Source organism: Pseudophryne corroboree, chromosome 12 (genome assembly GCF_028390025.1).
Source record: "Pseudophryne corroboree isolate aPseCor3 chromosome 12, aPseCor3.hap2, whole genome shotgun sequence".
In the NCBI taxonomy this organism is placed as follows: domain Eukaryota; kingdom Metazoa; phylum Chordata; class Amphibia; order Anura; family Myobatrachidae; genus Pseudophryne; species Pseudophryne corroboree.
Genome location: NC_086455.1, coordinates 113,499,245 through 113,518,934, shown reverse-complemented (window position 1 = coordinate 113,518,934; position 19,690 = coordinate 113,499,245). Strand labels below are relative to the sequence as shown.

The 19,690-nt window shown below is 46.7% G+C and overlaps 1 protein-coding gene across 5 annotated transcripts in view; it reads left to right on the top strand.

The window, feature by feature from the left end:
* EAPP (E2F associated phosphoprotein) overlaps window positions 1–19,126 on the top strand; it is a 49,276-nt gene extending 30,150 nt beyond the window's left edge. For 4 of the 5 annotated variants that reach the window (XM_063947872.1, XM_063947873.1, XM_063947871.1 and 1 more), the window contains exons 5-7: window positions 11,457–11,574; window positions 12,353–12,469; window positions 18,129–19,124. In XM_063947872.1, the coding sequence (XP_063803942.1) occupies window positions 11,457–11,574; window positions 12,353–12,469; window positions 18,129–18,405 (512 nt within the window). In that variant the 3' untranslated portion in view covers window positions 18,406–19,124. Of the gene's footprint in view, window positions 1–11,456; window positions 11,575–12,352; window positions 12,470–18,128 lie in introns of all 5 variants that reach the window. The other variant, XM_063947874.1, reaches the window with a different exon arrangement.
* The last annotated feature ends 564 nt before the right edge of the window (window positions 19,127–19,690 follow it).

Sequence of the window (19,690 nt, the reverse complement as noted above, 5' to 3'; positions counted from 1 at the left end):
TATTTCTACAAAGCTATCCCACAATGAGAAAGAGACGCAATACTTAAGTCAGACTGTGGATGAGTTTATGAATAGAGACTCGGTCCTCAAACCAGCGTCTCAATCCCCTCCCATTTGTCCGCAAAAACGATCTCTGGCCCATATCCTGCAGTCTGACTCTGACGGGTCAGACATGGAGGAGGGTGAGGTGGATTTGGAGGGGATGGGATGCTACACTGTCACAGGGGAATAGAGGCTCTTTATAGAGGCTATCCGAGATGTTCTGCAAATTCCTGATAAGGTGTCAGAGGAGTGTGAGAAATCTTATTTTAATGTAAAAAAGAAGTCCTCAGTCACTTTTCCTGCGTCAAAGGAATTGAATACCCTGTTTGAAAAACCGTGGATTAATCCTGATAAGAAATTTCAAATCCCTAAAAGGTTGCTCTCATCTTTTCCTTTTCCTCTAGAGGATAGGAAAAAATGGGAAAATCCACCGATAGTGGACACATCAGTCTCTAGGCTGTCACGTAAAATTGTAATGCCTGTCCCTGGTGCAGCCTCCCTAAAAAATACGGCTGATCATAAAATTGAGACTACACTCAAATCATTGTACACAGCTGCTGGGGTGGCCCAACCAAAAGCGAGGATCTCCCTTTTGTGGTGGCTACAGATTTCTCACCTTGCCGAGGTTAGGAATTCAGGACTGGATCCTGTTAACCACGGAAGCACGGCTCAGAGGTTGTGGAGCAGTCACCGAGGGGGTGCAGTTTCAAGGACGATGCTCAAGTCAGGAAGTCACCCTTCCAATCAACATTCTGGAACTCAGGGCTATATACAGCGCCCTTCTGCAGGCCTCTTATCTTCACAATCGGGCCATTCAGGTCCAGTAGGACAATGTGAAGGCAGTGACGTACATAACAGACAGGGCGGAACGAAAAGCAGAGAAGCAATGTCAGAGGTGTCAAGAATTCTCCTCTGGGCAGAAAAAAAACCGCTGTGGCATTGTGAGCGGTCTTAATTCCATGAGTAGACAACTGGGAAGCAGACTTCGTCAGCAGACACAACCTGCACCCGGGGGAGTGGGGCCTTCACCCAGAAGTGTTCAGGTGCTTGACACGTCGGTGGGGATATGAGAGGTCGACATGATGGCCTCTCATCTCAACAAGAAGCTCAAGCGGTATTGTTCCAGGTCGAGAGACTCACAGGCAGTGGCGGTAGACGCTCTGACGACTCCATGGGTCTATCAGATGGTGTACATGTTTCCTTCACTTCCTCTGATCCCAAGAATTCTCAAGAATAAAAACGAAAAAGATTCAAGCAATACTCATTGCTCCGGACTTGCCAAGAAGAGCCTGGTACGCAGACCTTCTGGAGATGCTCCTCGAAGATCCGTGGCCTCTACCTCTTCGCGAGGATCTTCTGCAACAGGACCCGTTCGTCATTCAGGACTTACCGCGGCTATGTTTGACGGCATGGAAGTTGAACGAATGATTCTAGCCAGAAGAGGGATCTCTAACAAAGTTATCCCGACTATGATCCAAGCCAGGAAGGGGATAACGTCTAAACATTACCACCGTACTTGGAAGAAATATGTCTCTTGGTGTGAGAGCAGAAAATATTCTGCTGTGGAATTTCACCTGGGACGTTTCCTGCTTTTTCTGCAGACAGGTGTGGATGTTGGCCTACGTCTGGGCTCCATAAAAGTCCAGATTTCGGCCTTGTCCATTTTCTTTCAAAAACAATTGGCTTCTCTTCCTGAGGTCCAGATGTTTTTGAAAGGTGTTCTGCGCTTCCAGCCTCCCTTTGTGCCTCCCATGGCACCTTGGGATCTCAATTTGGTGCTGCAGTTCCTACAATTGGACTGGTTTGAACTGTTACAGGAGGCTGACGTTAATTACCTTAAGTGGAAGACCGTCGCATTGTTGGCCTTGGCTTCAGCAAGACGTGTGTCGGAGCTAGGGGTATTGTCTCACAAGAGTCCCTACTTAATTTTTCATGAGGACAGAGCTGAACTCAGAACTCGTCTGCAATTTCTTCCTAAGGTGATGTCCGCACCTCTGCTACTTCAAAGTATTTGAATGTTGTGAGGGCTTTGAAGGTTTATGTAAAGAGAACAGCTCGTCACAGGATATCTGACTCATTCTCGTTCTATATGATCACAATAAAATTGGGTATCCTGCTTCAAAGCAGACAATTTCATGCTGGATCAGGTTCACTATCCAGCATGCTTATTCCACGTCAGATTTGCCGGTTCCGAAATCTGTACAGGCCCACTCTACTAGGTCGGTGGGTTCTTCCTGGGCGGCTGCCCGGGCTGTCTCTGCTTTACTGCTCTGCCGAGCAGCTACTTGGTCAGGTTCGAACACGTTTTGCTAAGTTCTACAAGTTCGATAGTTTGGTCAATCCGTTCTGCAGGAACCTCAGCACTCTCCCACCCAGTTTGGGAGCTTTGGTACATCCCCATGGTACTAAATGGAACCCCAGTATCCTCTAGGACGTAAGAGAAAATAGGATTTTAATTACCTACCGGTAAATCCTTTTCTCGTAGTCCGTAGAGGATACTGGACGCTCGCCTGGTGCTTAGTTATTCCTGCACTGTTACTTGGTTAAGTATTGCTGTTGCTGTTCCTGTTCCTGTTTAAAGTTTGGTTAGCATAGCTTTCCTTTGTTTTTTGTGTTATGGTTCGGAATCTCACCACTATCTTTATCTATCCTTCTCTCAAAGTATGTCTGTCTCCTCAGGCACAGTTTCCTAGACTGAGTCTGGTAGGAGGGGCATAAAGGGAGGAGCCAGCCCACACTACCAAATTCTTAAAGTGCCCATGGCTCCTAGTGGACCTGTCTATACCCCATGGTACTAAATGTAACCCCAGTATCCTTTACGGACTACGAGAAAAGGATGTACCGGTAGGTAATTAAAATCCTATTTTATATTAATTAAAGCAGTATTACAATGTTTTTCTTCTCTCTCTTGTCCTGAATGTTTCTGGGAGGACCACGATTTAAAGGCAAAAAGGTTTATATATAAACAAACCGGCTGATGTGAATATTGCTACAGGAGGTATCTGACATAAAGACTATAGAGTCGTTTTCCAGTACTTTTTTTATATATTCTGTTCCAGAACCTCATTGAACTCTCACTGAGTGAGAATATTGACTTTTATTATATTAAAGACTTTTATTATAAACAAAGCATGTCCACTTCATCAGGCTGATACTTATGGCACTATGAGTAAATTAGGATCTCATATAGGTATATGAGATCCTAATTTACCCATAGTGCCATAAGTATCAGCCTGATGAAGTGAGATACTTTTAAAACTTTTTCTTTATTTTATTCTTTATTTTTAGTGTTTAATGTTTGTGGCTTTTATATAGTTTTTATGTTCCAGGAAAAACATATTTTTAAGAAGGCTTTTAGTTTGATAATTTGACAGATTTTACTCAAATTGCTATTGCTTAGCATATGTTATTTATTACGAATGACTAAGGTTATTCTGATCTTTCAACATGGTAGTTTGGACATTTGTTATATAATACGGCTCTACATCAGTGAGCAAATATTGTTCATTGATCTGTTTTCTAAAGGCCCATACACATTAGACGATGTCGCTCTGTGAGCGACATCGTCTAACGTTTCCCCCTCCCGGGCCGGCCGGCCGGTCGGCTGCCGCCTGTACGCACTGAGCGATATGACCGCTCATATCGCTCAGTGACGTCACGCCCCCCGCCAGCCCTGCATGAAGGTCGTGGACGACAGTCCACATCCTTCATGCATGCCCTACCGACAGCGACGATCGTTGCCGACCCGCGGGGCCGCGCATTGGTCGTCGCTGGCGGCATACACACTTAACGATATAATGAGCGACGTCGCTCAAGGAGGGGGGAAATGAGCGACGTCGCTCATTATATCGTTAAGGGTGTATGGACCTTTAGTGTTACAGCCTTTAATATTGTTAAGCAATTATAAGAGGCAAGTACAAATCGGTATATTTAAATAGTTAACCAGTGTTACAAAATATTTATGTTCTTCCACTGGGAAGTGCATTATAAAGTAGCAGTTCAGTTCGTGTGACTCCGGTGGTCAAGTGGAAACTTACACTGTCTGTGGTGCCACAGTTATTTAGAGCTGTGGTGCCACAGTTAGAGCTGTCTCGCTGCTGTTTGTGATTGATAGATGGCAGGGTGTAAAATCTAATTTCTCTAACGTCCTAGTGGATGCTGGGACTCCGTCAGGACCATGGGGAATAGCGGGCTCCGCAGGAGACAGGGCACATCTAAAAAAGCTTTTAGGTCACATGGTGCGTACTGGCTCCTCCCCCTATGACCCTCCTCCAAGCCTCAGTTAGGTTTTTGTGCCCGTCCGAGAGGGTGCAATCTAGGTGGCTCTCCTAAAGAGCTGTTTAGAAAAGTTTTTTTTTTAGGTTTCAATCTCAGTGATTCCTGCTGGCAACAGGATCACTGCATCGAGGGACTTAGGGGAGAGATTTCCAACTCACCTGCGTGCAGGATGGATTGGAGTCTTAGGCTACTGGACACTTAGCTCCAGAGGGAGTCGGAACACAGGTCAGCCTGGGGTTCGTCCCGGAGCCGCGCCGCCGATCCCCCTTACAGACGCTGAAGAGACGGCAGAACGGAGGTCCGGAAAGCAGGCGGCAGAAGACTCCTCAGTCTTCTTGAAGGTAGCGCACAGCACGGCAGCTGTGCGCCATTGTTGTCACACGGCTCACTGACTCAGTCACGGAGGGTGCAGGGCGCTGCTGGGGGCGCCCTGGGCAGCAATAAAATTACCTTTAGTGGCAAAATAAATACATCACATATAGCCATTAAGGCTATATGTATGTATTTTAACCCAGGCCAGTTTCTTAAAAACCGGGGAAAAGCCCGCCGAAAAAGGGGCGGAGCTTATTCTCCTCAGCACTCAGCGCCATTTTCCTGCTCAGCTCCGCTGGTGAGGAAGGCTCCCAGGTCTCTCCCCTGCACTGCACTACAGAAACAGGGTAACAAAGAGAAGGGGGGCATAAATTGGCGATATTTATATATTAAGAGCGCATATATAGTAAACAACACCTTCTAGGGTTGTTTATATACATTTATAGCGCTTTTGGTGTGTGCTGGCAAACTCTCCCTCTGTCTCCCCAAAGGGCTAGGGGGTCCTGTCTTCGATTAGAGCATTCCCTGTGTGGCTGCTGTGTGTCGGTACGTGTGTGTCGACATGTATGAGGACGATGTTGGTGTGGAGGCAGAACAATTGCCGATGATGGTAATGTCACCCCCTAGGGAGTCGACACCGGAATGGATGGCTTTAGTTATGGAATTACGTGATAATGTCCGCACATTACAAAAGTCAGTTGACGAAATAAGACGCCCGGCTAACCAGTTAGTACCGGTTCAGGCGTCTCAGACACCGTCAAGGGCTGTAAAACGTCCTTTACCTCAGTCAGTCGACACGGGTACCGACACAGATGAATCTAGTGTCGACGGTGAAGAAACAAACGTATTTTCCAATAGGGCCACACGTTATATGATCACGGCAATGAAGGAGGCTTTGCAGATCTCTGATACTGCTGGTACCTCAAAAAGGGGTATTATGTGGGGGGTGAAAAAACTACCTGTATTTTTTCCAGAATCAGAGGAATTGAATGACGTGTGTGATGAAGCGTGGGTTAACCCCGATAGAAAACTGCTAATTTCCAAGAAGTTATTGGCATTATACCCTTTCCCACCAGAGGTTAGGGCGCGCTGGGAAACACCCCCTAGGGTGGATAAGGCGCTCACACGTTTATCAAAGCAAGTGGCGTTGCCGTCTCCTGATACGGCCGCCCTCAAGGATCCAGCAGATAGGAGGCTGGAAACTACACTGAAGAGTATATACACACATACTGGTGTTATACTGCGACCGGCAATAGCCTCAGCCTGGATGTGCAGTGCTGGGGTAGTGTGGTTGGATTCTCTGACTGAAAATATTGATACCCTGGATAGGGACAGTATTTTATTGACTCTAGAGCAATTAAAGGATGCTTTCCTTTATATGCGAGATGCTCAGAGGGATGTTTGTACTCTAGCATCAAGAGTAAGCGCGATGTCCATATCTGCCAGAAGAAGTTTATGGACGCGACAGTGGTCAGGTGATGCGGATTCCAAGAGGCATATGGAAGTATTGCCATATAAAGAAGAGGAATTGTTTGGGGTCGGTCTTTCGGACCTGGTGGCCACGGCAACTGCCGGCAAATCCACTTTTTTACCTCAGACCCCCTCCCAACAGAAAAAGACACCGTCTTTTCAGCCGCAGTCCTTTCGCTCCTATAAAAAGCGACCAAAAGGACAGTCTTATCTGCCGCGAGGCAGAGGAAAGGGTAAGAAAGGGCAGCAAGCAGCCCCTGCCCAGGAACAGAAGCCCGCCCCGGCTTCTACAAAGCCATCAGCATGACGCTGGGGCTTTACAAGCGGACTCAGGAACGGTGGGGGGTCGACTTAAGATTTTCAGCAATCAATGGGTTCACTCACAAGTGGACCCGTGGGTCCTGCAGATAGTATCTCAGGGTTACATGCTGGAGTTCGAAAGGTCTCCCCCTCGCCGGTTCCTAAAGTCTGCTTTACCAACGTCTCCCTCAGAAAGGACGTCGGTTTTGGAAGCCATTCACAAGCTGTATTCTCAGCAGGTGATAGTCAAGGTACCCCTCCTACAACAGGGAAAAGGGGTATTATTCCACACTATTTGTGGTACCGAAACCGGACGGTTCGGTAAGGCCTATTCTAAATCTGAAATCCTTGAACCTGTACATAAAGAAATTCAAGTTCAAGATGGAGTCACTCAGAGCAGTGATAGCGAATCTGGAAGAAGGAGACTTCATGGTGTCCTTGGACATAAAAGATGCTTATCTACATGTCCCGATTTACCCCTCACACCAAGGGTATCTCAGGTTCGTGATACAAGACTGTCATTATCAGTTTCAAACGCTGCCGTTTGGGTTGTCCACGGCCCCTCGGGTCTTTACCAAGGTAATGACCGAAATGATGGTTCTTCTACGAAGAAAAGGCGTATTAATTATCCCTTACTTGGACGATCTCCTGATAAGGGCAAAGTCCAGAGAACAGCTGGAAGTCGGTGTAGCGCTAACACAAGTAGTGCTTCAGCAACACGGGTGGATTCTAAATCTTCCAAAATCTCAATTGACCCCGACAACACATCTGCTGTTCCTGGGCATGATTCTGGACACGGTTCAGAAAAAGGTATTTCTCCCGGAAGAGAAAGCAAGGGAGTTATCCGAACTTGTCAAGAACCTCCTAAAACCAGGAACTGTGTCAGTACATCAATGCACAAGAGTCCTGGGAAAGATGGTGGCTTCGTACGAAGTGATTCCATTCGGCAGATTCCATGCACGAACATTTCAGTGGGATCTGCTGGACAAATGGTCCGGATCGCATCTGCACATGCATCAGCGGATAACACTGTCACCGAGAACAAGGTTGTCTCTCCTGTGGTGGTTGCAGACTGCCCATCTGTTAGTGGGCCGCAGATTCGGCATACAGGACTGGGTCCTGGTGACTACGGATGCCAGCCTACGAGGTTGGGGAGCAGTCACAAAGGGAAGAAACTTCCAGGGCGTGTGGTCAAACCTGGAGACGTCTCTTCACATAAATATACTGGAGCTAAGAGCGATCTACAATGCTCTAAGCCTGGCAAAATCGCTGCTTCAGGGTCAGCCGGTGTTGATCCAGTCCGACAACATCACGGCAGTCGCCCACGTAAACCGACAAGGCGGCACGAGAAGCAGGAGTGCAATGGCAGAAGCTGCAAGGATTCTGCGCTGGGCGGAGAATCATGTCGTAGCACTGTCAGCAGTGTTCATCCCGGGAGTGGACAACTGGGAAGCAGATTTCCTCAGCAGACACGACCTTCACCCGGGAGAGTGGGGACTTCATCCAGAAGTTTTCCACATGATTGTGAACCGTTGGGAAAAACCAAAGGTGGACATGATGGCGTCTCGCCTCAACAAAAAATTGGACAGGTATTGCGCCAGGTCAAGAGACCCTCAGGCAATAGCTGTGGACGCTCTGGTAACACCGTGGGTGTACCAGTCAGTGTATGTGTTCTCCTCTGCCTCTCATACCAAAGGTACTGAGAATTATACGGAAAAGAGGAGTAAGAACAATACTGGTAGCTCCGGACTGGCCAAGAAGAACTTGGTATCCGGAACTTCAAGAGATGCTCACGGAGGATCCGTGGCCTCTACCTCTAAGAAGGGATCTGCTTCAGCAGGGACCTTGTATGTTCCAAGACTTACCGCGGCTGCGTTTGACGGCATGGCGGTTGAACGCCGGATTCTAAAAGAGAAGGGCATTCCTGAGGAAGTTATTCCTACTTTAATTAAAGCCAGGAAAGAAGTGACCGCACAACATTATCACCGCATTTGGAGAAAATATGTTGCGTGGTGTTAGGCCAAGAAGGCTCCAACGGAAGAATTTCAATTGGGTCGATTCTTACATTTCCTGCAAGCAGGATTGTCTATGGGCCTCAAATTGGGGTCCATTAAAGTTCAAATTTCGGCCTTATCAATTTTCTTCCAGAAGGAATTGGCGTCAGTGCCTGAAGTACAAACTTTTGTCAAAGGTGTACTACATATACAACCCCCAATAGTGCCTCCAGTGGCACCGTGGGATTTGAACGTGGTTCTAAATTTTCTCAAATCTCATTGGTTTGAGCCTTTAAAATCGGTAGATTTAAAATACCTTACATGGAAGGTAACCATGCTGTTGGCCCTGGCTTCAGCCAGGAGAGTTTCGGAGTTGGCAGCTTTGTCATACAAAAGCCCATATCTGATATTCCATTCGGACAGGGCAGAATTGAGGACACGTCCTCAATTTCTCCCTAAGGTGGTTTCGGCATTTCACTTGAACCAGCCTATTGTGGTGCCTGCGGCTACTAGCGACTTGGAGGACTCCAAGTTACTGGACGTTGTCAGAGCATTAAAAATATATATTTCAAGGACAGCTGGAGTCAGAAAATCTGACTCGTTGTTTACATTGTATGCACCCAACAAGTTGGGTGCTCCTGCGTCTAAACAGACGATTGCACGTTGGATATGTAGTACAATCCAACTTGCACATTCTGTGGCAGGCCTGCCACAGCCTAAATCTGTAAAGGCCCATTCCACAAGGAAAGTGGGCTCATCCTGGGCGGCTGCCCGAGGAGTCTCGGCATTACAACTTTGCCGAGCAGCTACGTGGTCAGGGGAGAACACGTTTGTAAAATTTTACAAATTTGATACTCTGGCTAAAGAGGACCTGGAGTTCTCTCATTCGGTGCTGCAGAGTCATCCGCACTTTCCCGCCCGTTTGGGAGCTTTGGTATAATCCCCATGGTCCTGACGGAGTCCCAGCATCCACTAGGACGTTAGAGAAAATAAGAATTTACTTACCGATAATTCTATTTCTCATAGTCCGTAGTGGATGCTGGGCGCCCATCCCAAGTGCGGATTGTCTGCAATGCTTGTACATAGTTATTGTTACAAAAATCGGGTTATTACTATTGTTGTGAGCCATCTTTTCAGAGGCTACTTCGTTTGTGTTATCATACTGTTAACTGGGTTCAGATCACAAGTTGTACGGTGTGATTGGTGTGGCTGGTATGAGTCTTACCCGGGATTCAAGATCCTTCCTTATTGTGTACGCTCGTCCGGGCACAGTATCCTAACTGGAGTCTGGAGGAGGGTCATGGGGGGAGGAGCCAGTACGCACCATGTGACCTAAAAGCTTTTTTAGATGTGCCCTGTCTCCTGCGGAGCCCGCTATTCCCCATGGTCCTGACGGAGTCCCAGCATCCACTACGGACTATGAGAAATAGAATTATCGGTAAGTAAATTCTTATTTTTAACTGGTACAGTAGCGTTCGAGCTGCTGCAAATGTACTGAGTCTCCCGCTGGCACTACCAAAGAGGATAGATCTTGTGGTATGAAGATTTCCTTGACAGGCATGCAGTGTTAGTACATAAACAAATGTGTATATATATATATAATACTCACCCAGGATTCGTTATATTCCTTTTTCTTTGTCTGAGGGATTCCCTCTCGACAATGCAAGACAAAAATAGAAAGATCTAATAATAAATAATGGTGCGTACCCCTACTCGTTTGAAAGACATGAGGTATCTTTAGACGTGTGTGATATAATGGTGGTATGCACAGAAGGTGAATAACAATAGTGCTATCAGACATATAAGTATATCTTTGTGGATGATGAGCTGATAATCATATGCGTATCCGTACCCATGATTGTAAATTATTTGCTCTTCATATAAAGGTTTCTTTCATGCTATGAAAGAAAAACAGTCTTTCTTAAAAACATACTTTTATTTAAACAAAGATTATGAAAAAATGATTAAAAGCGTTGACTGTAAGAGTGAGGGTTCATTTAGAAACGAAACAAAACTCTGCTCCGTCTACTCCACGCCGCATAGTAATCACATCTAGCGGTAATCATGCAAATGAGGAACCACCCCTGTTTTATGACTGGAGAAGCTGTTTTCTAAATTTTTGTGGGTCCTGCAGGACGCTCTGCAGTGCTGATGGGACTATTGGCAGTATCTGGCACTTCTTACAGCTTTGGTAATATTTTGATCTTGATGTCCCTAGCTGCCACTTTTTTCCATTCTGTCATAACAAGCAAGGCTAGTTACTGAGTCCGTGAGTGGAGAGGACGGTGCTGGGTTTCGCAGAAGTGTCCCTGATGATCAGAGCAGTGCTCCTGGGCAGAATGGAACTATGGAGATCTGCTGTGTGAGGAGGAAGGCTGCTCTGTGACTTTCACTCACACCGAATGCTTATAGATGATCTTCCACACTTGTTGGAAGCTGCCTGGTTTGTTGGGAAGCTCTCCAGGCTGCTCATACTGCAGAGGCTCTTCTGGAGGAGCATGAAGGTATACTTGCCAGCAACAGTGGGGGGGCAGAGCAGGCCATGGCTGCTGAATGAGACCAGCTTCCAGGAGTCCTTAGTAGACCGTGTCAGGAACCTTCACCTCATCTTCTCCTCCCCAGTGTTACTACAGCTGCCCAGCTACATGTAAGTCAGGTACTTTCCCACCTATGAATAGTCAGTGAGACCCAGCCAGGTCATTCTGCTGGTGTCTGTGATCCCAGCTCATGCAGGAGATGCAGGAAGAGCATCCAAGTATTGGTGTGACGTACAGTACTATGAATTTGTCACCAGAGGCATGCATGTATTGTGGTCTGAGTGCATGTGGGGAAGCCGGAGGGCCATTGACAGGACATGAATTATGTGCTATAGAAGTTTAGATATATATTGGTTGTGGATAATAGTCTGGCTCCTAAAATGTTAAGCTGTTAAAGGCTGGCTTTCTGCCTCCATTTACTGTATGTATTGTGTCTGGACATATAAGTGAGTAAATGGAAATGTGCTGCTGAATGTTGTGTCCTTCATGTTCTAATGCAGCCCATTTATGTTGTTACTTTTAGCTGCTGAAACTGGGAAGAAGCAGAGACAGAAGCGCAAAATACCAACTAATGATGACCTCCTATATGATCCAGATGAGGATGACCGTGACCAGGAATGGGTGGATGCCAGAAGAAGGAGGTACGGTCATGATATCCCTGAGAGGCTTATAGACAGTCTAGGGGGGCATAGGAAGTGATCCAAAACTGTATTTTGTGTTTACTCAAATTGTCTGTCTTATATTCAATTATTTGTTTTTTATTTTTGAAGATCTGAAGCAATTAAGTGTGACACATACACAGAAATTAAAAGAAATCAGGAGGGGCCAATCCTTTTGTTTCCCCAATACTGTAAAACCATGAAATCAGAAGACTTAATGAAAATTTGCAGTGAGCAGAGGTTGTCCATTATTGACCTGCTGTCGGATCTACAGATACATCTTGCTTTAATAAACCTTGCAGCAGGAGATGCTTGGCATGAGATAGCTGGCAGCTCTGCTAACATTGGGCATCTTATTCTCCTCAATATGGATAGGATGCATAAGCAGCTTATGCTGATTAAAGTGATATGCGGGCATGCCTATATTCTGTGCGCGACTGTGGCTCTTTTTGCCTACAAAATGCTACGTTACAGTGATTTCCATGAATTAATCTTTCGGATGCAGATACAGCCGCAGTCACTTACAGGATATAGGCATGCCGCAGATCATTTTAATCAGTATAAACTGCTTGTGCCTCCTTTTCACTTAGCAATGCTACTTAGACACATTTAAACGGGAAAGGTCACACATAAAGACGCTCAGCGCTACCGAGCCACGGCATGGCATGATTAACAGGGCTGATTAATGTGACTGCAGAAAGGATGTAGGAGGACACATCTATAGCTAATTATAAGTCTCATCTATTTGGTTAAATTCTAGTTACAGAAACATAAGGAAGCAGAGACCCAATCAGACTAAAACACAAGCTGTACCCAGCAGTGATGCCATTTTGAATTGCCCAGCCTGCATGACCACTCTTTGCTTGGATTGCCAAAGGTAAGTCGTTATGTAATAATAAGAATTTACTTACCGATAATTCTATTTCTCGGAGTCCGTAGTGGATGCTGGGGTTCCTGAAAGGACCATGGGGAATAGCGGCTCCGCAGGAGACAGGGCACAAAAAGTAAAGCTTTAGGATCAGGTGGTGTGCACTGGCTCCTCCCCCTATGACCCTCCTCCAAGCCTCAGTTAGGTACTGTGCCCGGACGAGCGTACACAATAAGGAAGGATTTATGAATCCCGGGTAAGACTCATACCAGCCACACCAATCACACTGTACAACCTGTGATCTGAACCCAGTTAACAGTATGATAACAGCGGAGCCTCTGAAAAGATGGCTCACAACAATAATAACCCGATTTTTGTAACTATGTACAAGTAATGCAGATAATCCGCACTTGGGATGGGCGCCCAGCATCCACTACGGACTCCGAGAAATAGAATTATCGGTAAGTAAATTCTTATTTTCTCTATCGTCCTAGTGGATGCTGGGGTTCCTGAAAGGACCATGGGGATTATACCAAAGCTCCCAAACGGGCGGGAGAGTGCGGATGACTCTGCAGCACCGAATGAGAGAACTCCAGGTCCTCCTTAGCCAGGGTATCAAATTTGTAGGATTTTACAAACGTGTTTGCCCCTGATTAAATAGCCGCTCGGCAAAGTTGTAAAGCCGAGACCCCTCGGGCAGCCGCCCAAGATGAGCCCACCTTCCTTGTGGAATGGGCATTTACATATTTTGGCTGTGGCAGGCCTGCCACAGAATGTGCAAGCTGAATTGTATTACACATCCAACTAGCAAAAGTCTGCTTAAAAGCAAGAGCACCCAGTTTGTTGGGTGCATACAGGATAACAGCAAGTCAGTTCTCCTGACTTCAGCCGTCCTGGAACCTATATTTTCAGGGCCCTGACCACATCTAGCAACTTGAAGTCCTCCAAGTCCCTAGTAGGCGCAAGACACCACAATAAGCTGGTTCAGGTGAAACACTGACACCACCTTAGGGAGAGAACTGGGGACGAGTCCGCAGCTCTGCCCTGTCCGAATGGACAAACAGATATGGGCTTTTTTGAGAAAAAAACCACCAATTTGACACTCGCCTGATCCAGGCCAGGTCCAAGAGCATGTTCACTTTTCATGTGAGATGCTTCAAATCCACAGATTTGACTGGTTTTAAACCAATGTGTTTTGAGGAATCCCAGAACTACGTTGAGATCCCACAGTGCCACTGGAGGCACAAAAGGGGGTTGTATATGCAATACTCCCTTGACAAACTTCTGGACTTCAGGAAACTGAAGCCAATTCTTTCTGGAAGAAAAATCGACAGGGCCGAAATTTGAACCTTAATGGACCCCAATTTGAGGCCCATAGACACTCCTGTTTGCAAGAAATGCAGGAATCGACCGAGTTGAGATTTCTTCGTGGGGCCTTCCTGGCCTCACACCACGTAACATATTTTCGCCACATGTGGTGATAATGTTGTGCGGTCACCTCCTTTCTGGCTTTGACCAGGGTAGGAATGACCTCTTCCTGAATGCCTTTTCCCTTAGGATCCGGCGTTCCACCGCCATGCCGTCAAACGCAGCTGCGGTAAGTCTTGGAACAGACATGGTACTTGCTGAAACAAGTCCCTTCTTAGCGGCAGAGGCCATAAGTCCTCTGTGAGCATCTCTTGAAGTTCCGGGTACCAAGTCCTTCTTGGCCAATCCGGAGCCATGAGTATAGTTCTTACTCCTCTACGTCTTATAATTCTCAGTACCTTAGGTATGAAAAGCAGAGGATGGAACACATACACCGACTGGTACACCCACGGTGTTACCAGAAACGTCCACAGCTATTGCCCGAGGGTCTCTTAACCTGGCGCAATACCTGTCCCGTTTTTTGTTCAGACGGGACGCCATCATGTCCACCTTTGGTAATTCCCAACGGTTTACAATTATGTGGAAAACTTCCCCATGAAGTTCCCACTCTGCCGGGTGGAGGTCGTGCCTACTGAGGAAGTCTGCTTCCCAGTTTCCATTCCCGGAATGAAACACTGCTGACAGTGCTATCACATGATTTTCCGCCCAGCGAAAAGTCCTTGCAGTTTTTGCCACTGCCCTCCTGCTTCTTGTGCCGCCCTGTCTATTTACGTGGGCGACTGCCGTGATGTTTTATCCCACTGGATCAATACCGGCTGACCTTGAAGCAGAGGTCTTGCTAAGGTTAGAGCATTATAAATTTACCCTTAGCTATATTTATGTGGAGAAAAATCTCCAGACTTGATCACACTCCCTGGAAATTTTTTCCTTGTGTGACTGCTCCCCAGCCTCTCGGGCTGGCCTCCGTGGTCACCAACATCCAAAACTGAATGCCGAATCTGCGGCCCTCTAGAAGATGAGCACTCTGTAACCACCACAGGAGAGACACCCTTGTCCTTGGATATAGGGTTATCCGCTGATGCATCTGAAGATGCGATCCGGACCATTTGTCCAGCAGATCCCACTGAAAAGTTCTTGCATGAAATCTGCCGACTGGAATTGCTTCGAAGGAAGTCACCATTTTTTTTTACCATGGCCCTTGTGCAATGATGCACTGATTTTAGGAGGTTCCTGACTAGCTCGGATAACTCCCTGGCTTTCTCTTCCGGGAGAAACACCTTTTTCTGGACTGTGTCCAGACTCATCCCTAAGCACAGGAGACTTGTTGTCAGGATCAGCTGCGATTTTGGAATCTTTAGAATCCACCCCTGCTGTTGTAACAGTATCCGAGATAGTGCTACTCCGACCTCCAACTGTTCCCTGGACTTTTGCCCTTATCAGGAGATCGTCCAAGTAAGGGATAATTAAGACGCCTTTTCTTCGAAGAAGAACCATCATTTCGGCCATTACCTTGGTAAAGACCCGGGGTGCCGTAGACAATCCAAACGGCAGCGTCTGAAACTGATAGTGACAGTTTTATACCACGAACCTGAGGTACCCTTAGTGATAAGGGCAAATTTGGGACATGGAGGTAAGCATCCCTGATGTCTCGGGACACCAGATAGTCCCCTTCTTCCCGGTTCGTTATCACTGCTCTGAGTGACTCCATCTTGATTTGAACCTTTGTAAGTGTTCAAATTTTTTTAGATTTAGAATAGGTCTCACCTAGCCTTCTGGCTTCAGTACCACAATATAGTGTGGAATAATACCCCTTTTCTTGTTGTAGGAGGGGTAATTTTAATTATCACCTGCTGGGAATACAGCTCGTGAATTTTTTCCCATACTGCCTCCTTGTCGGAGGGAGACCTTGGTAAAGCAGCCTTCAGGAGCCTGCGCAGGGGAAACGTCTCGACATTCCAAACTGTACCCCTGGGATACTACTTGTAGGATCCAGGGGTCCTGTACGGTCTCAGCGTCATGCTGAGAGCTTGTCAGAAGCGGTGGAACGCTTCTGTTCCTGGGAATGGGCTGCCTGCTGCAGTCTTCTTCAATTTCCTCTATCCCTGGGCAGATATGACTCTTATAGGGACGAAAGGACTGAAGCTGAAAAGACGGTGTCTTTTTCTGCAGAGATGTGACTTAGGGTAAAAACGGTGGATTTTCCAGCAGTTGCCGTGGCCACCAGGTCCGATGGACCGACCCCAAATAACTCCTCTTCCTTTATACGGCAATACACCTTTGTGCCGTTTGGAATCTGCATCACCTGACCACTGTCGTGTCCATAAACATCTTCTGGCAGATATGGACATCGCACTTACTCTTGATGCCAGAGTGCAAATATCCCTCTGTGCATCTCGCATATATAGAAATACATCCTTTAAATGCTCTATAGTCAATAAAATACTGTCCCTGTCAAGGGTATCAATATTTTTAGTCAGGGAATCCGACCAAGCCACCCCAGCTCTGCACATCCAGGCTGAGGCGATCGCTGGTCGCAGTATAACACCAGTATGTGTGTATATACTTTTTATGATATTTTTCCAGCCTCCTGTCAGCTGGCTCCTTGAGGACGGCCCTATCTATAGACGGTACCGCCACTTGTTCTGATAAGCGTGTGAGCGCCTTATCCACCCTAAGGGGTGTTTCCCAACGCGCCCTAACTTCTGGCGGGAAAGGGTATACCACCCATATTTTCTATCGGGGGGAACCCACGCATCATCACACACCATTTAATTTTTCTGATTCAGGAAAAACTACGGTAGTTTTTTCACATCCCACATAATACCCTCTTTTGTGGTACTTGTAGTATCAGAAATATGTAACACCTCCTTCATTGCCCTTAACGTGTGGCCCTAATAAGGAATACGTTTGTTTATTCACCGTCGACACTGGATTCAGTGTCCCTGTCTGTGTCTGTGTCGACCGACTAAAGTAAACGGGCGTTTTAAAACCCCTGACGGTGTTTTTGAGACGTCTGGACCGGTACTAATTGTTTGTCGGCCGTCTCATGTCGTCAACCGACCTTGGCACGTGTTGACATTATCACGTAATTCCCTAAATAAGCCATCCATTCTGGTGTCGACTCCCTAGAGAGTGACATCACCATTACAGGCAATTGCTCCGCCTCCTCACCAACATCGTCCTCATACATGTCGACACACACGTACCGACACACAGCACACACACAGGGAATGCTCTGATAGAGGACAGGACCTACTAGCCCTTTGGAGAGACAGAGGGAGAGTTTGCCAGCACACACCAAAAACGCTATAATTATATAGGGACAACCTTATATAAGTGTTTTCCCTTATAGCATCTTTTTTATATATTTCTAACGCCAAATTAGTGCCCCCCCTCTCTGTTTTAACCCTGTTTCTGTAGTGCAGTGCAGGGGAGAGCCTGGGAGCCTTCCCTCCAGCCTTTCTGTGAGGGAAAATGGCGCTGTGTGCTGAGGAGATAGGCCCCGCCCCTTTTTCGGCGGCCTCGTCTCCCGCTCTTAACGGATTCTGGCAGGGGTTAAATATCTCCATATAGCCCCCGGAGGCTATATGTGAGGTATTTTTAGCCAAAAAAGGTTTTCATTTGCCTCCCAGGGCGCCCCCCTCCCAGCGCCCTGCACCCTCAGTGACTGCCGTGTGAAGTGTGCTGAGAGGAAAATGGCGCACAGCTGCAGTGCTGTGCGCTACCTTAAGAAGACTGAGGAGTCTTCTGCCGCCGATTCTGGACCTCTTCTCGTTTCAGCATCTGCAAGGGGGCCGGCGGCGAGGCTCCGGTGACCATCCAGGCTGTACCTGTGATCGTCCCTCTGGAGCTAATGTCCAGTAGCCAAGAAGCCAATCCATCCTGCACGCAGGTGAGTTCACTTCTTCTCCCCTAAGTCCCTCGTTGCAGTGATCCTGTTGCCAGCAGGACTCACTGTAAAATAAAAAACCTAAGCTAAACTTTTCTAAGCAGCTCTTTAGGAGAGCCACCTAGATTGCACCCTTCTCGGCCGGGCACAAAAATCTAACTGAGGCTTGGAGGAGGGTCATAGGGGGAGGAGCCAGTGCACACCACCTGATCCTAAAGCTTTACTTTTTGTGCCCTGTCTCCTGCGGAGCCGCTATTCCCCATGGTCCTTTCAGGAACCCCAGCATCCACTAGGACGATAGAGAAATGTTTTTATGCAACCAAAGTGTACTTGTCCATTTACTTTTGCCGCATATTTGATAAAATGCTATTCTACTGGTTCTGGATGTTAAACCTCTAAACTCCTTTGCAGGCACGAGTCTTATAAAACCCAGTACAGAGCCATGTTTGTTATGAATTGCACTGTCAATAAGGAAGAAGTGCTGAAATTCCCAGAACAGGCTATGAAGCACCGGAGACGAGATCGCAAGAAAAGGAAAGTTCCCTCTGTGGATACAGCAACTGAAACGCAGAGTACAGAAGCGGAAATGTATCACCCTGTAAACTGTAATGAGTGTTCCACAGAAGTGGCTGTGTATGACAAAGAAGAAGTGTATCATTTCTTCAATGTCTTGGCCAGTCACTGTTAGGACAAATATTTTGAGGAAGCTAAAACTTCACACAGATGGAGCAGGTGCTGGTGCACAATTATTTTAATGCTTCCTTTTTTTTTATTTCTTTTTTTTTTCTTTTTTTTTGTCTTTTTAATTCAGTCTGCAATTTTATTTATGAAATGGAAGCTTTATCTTTTACTAGGGATGTCCACATTCCTGATACATACTAATGCAGATGGATATCAAGACACTTGGTGCAACTGTAAGGGACTTCAAAGAAGGGACTTTGAAAAGTATAGAGACCTTTCGATGTAGTCTTGTGAACAATTCACAGGCCTTGTAATTTCACACAGTTGACAACAAAGTTTGTTTTAAACCGTTGTAATGTCTTAGGGGCAGATTTAATGAGTGACATTCTAGTTATCACTCGTTACTAATCTTGATCAATAGATTTTGAGTACTAAGAGTATAATAAGAAAATAATGGGGATATAGATCTCGTTATCAATCTTAAATGGTGCTTCAACCAATCCACTCCTATCATTTTTAACACATGACAGTTGGCAGCTGATTGGTTGAAACACCATTTAAGATTCGTAATGGGTTAAATCTGCCCCTTAGTTTGAGCATGTAAATACTATGCTTCTCTGAATGTATTGGGCTGCAACTTCATGCCACATGTATTAACCTGTTTTCTCTATCGTCCTAGTGGATGCTGGGGTTCCTGAAAGGACCATGGGGAATAGCGGCTCCGCAGGAGACAGGGCACAAAAGTAAAGCTTTACGATCAGGTGGTGTGCACTGGCTCCTCCCCCTATGACCCTCCTCCAAGCCTCAGTTAGATTTTTGTGCCCGGCCGAGAAGGGTGCAATCTTTGTGGCTCTCCTAAAGAGCTGCTTAGAAAAGTTTAGCTTAGGTTTTTTATTTTACAGTGAGTCCTGCTGGCAACAGGATCACTGCAACGAGGGACTTAGGGGAGAAGAAGTGAACTCGCCTGCGTGCAGGATGGATTGGCTTCTTGGCTACTGGACATTAGCTCCAGAGGGACGATCACAGGTACAGCCTGGATGGTCACCGGAGCCTCGCCGCCGGCCCCCTTGCAGATGCTGAAACGAGAAGAGGTCCAGAATCGGCGGCAGAAGACTCCTCAGTCTTCTAAAGGTAGCGCACAGCACTGCAGCTGTGCGCCATTTTCCTCTCAGCACACTTCACACGGCAGTCACTGAGGGTGCAGGGCGCTGGGAGGGGGGCGCCCTGGGAGGCAAATGAAAACCTAATTTGGCTAAAAATACCTCACATATAGCCTCCGGGGGCTATATGGA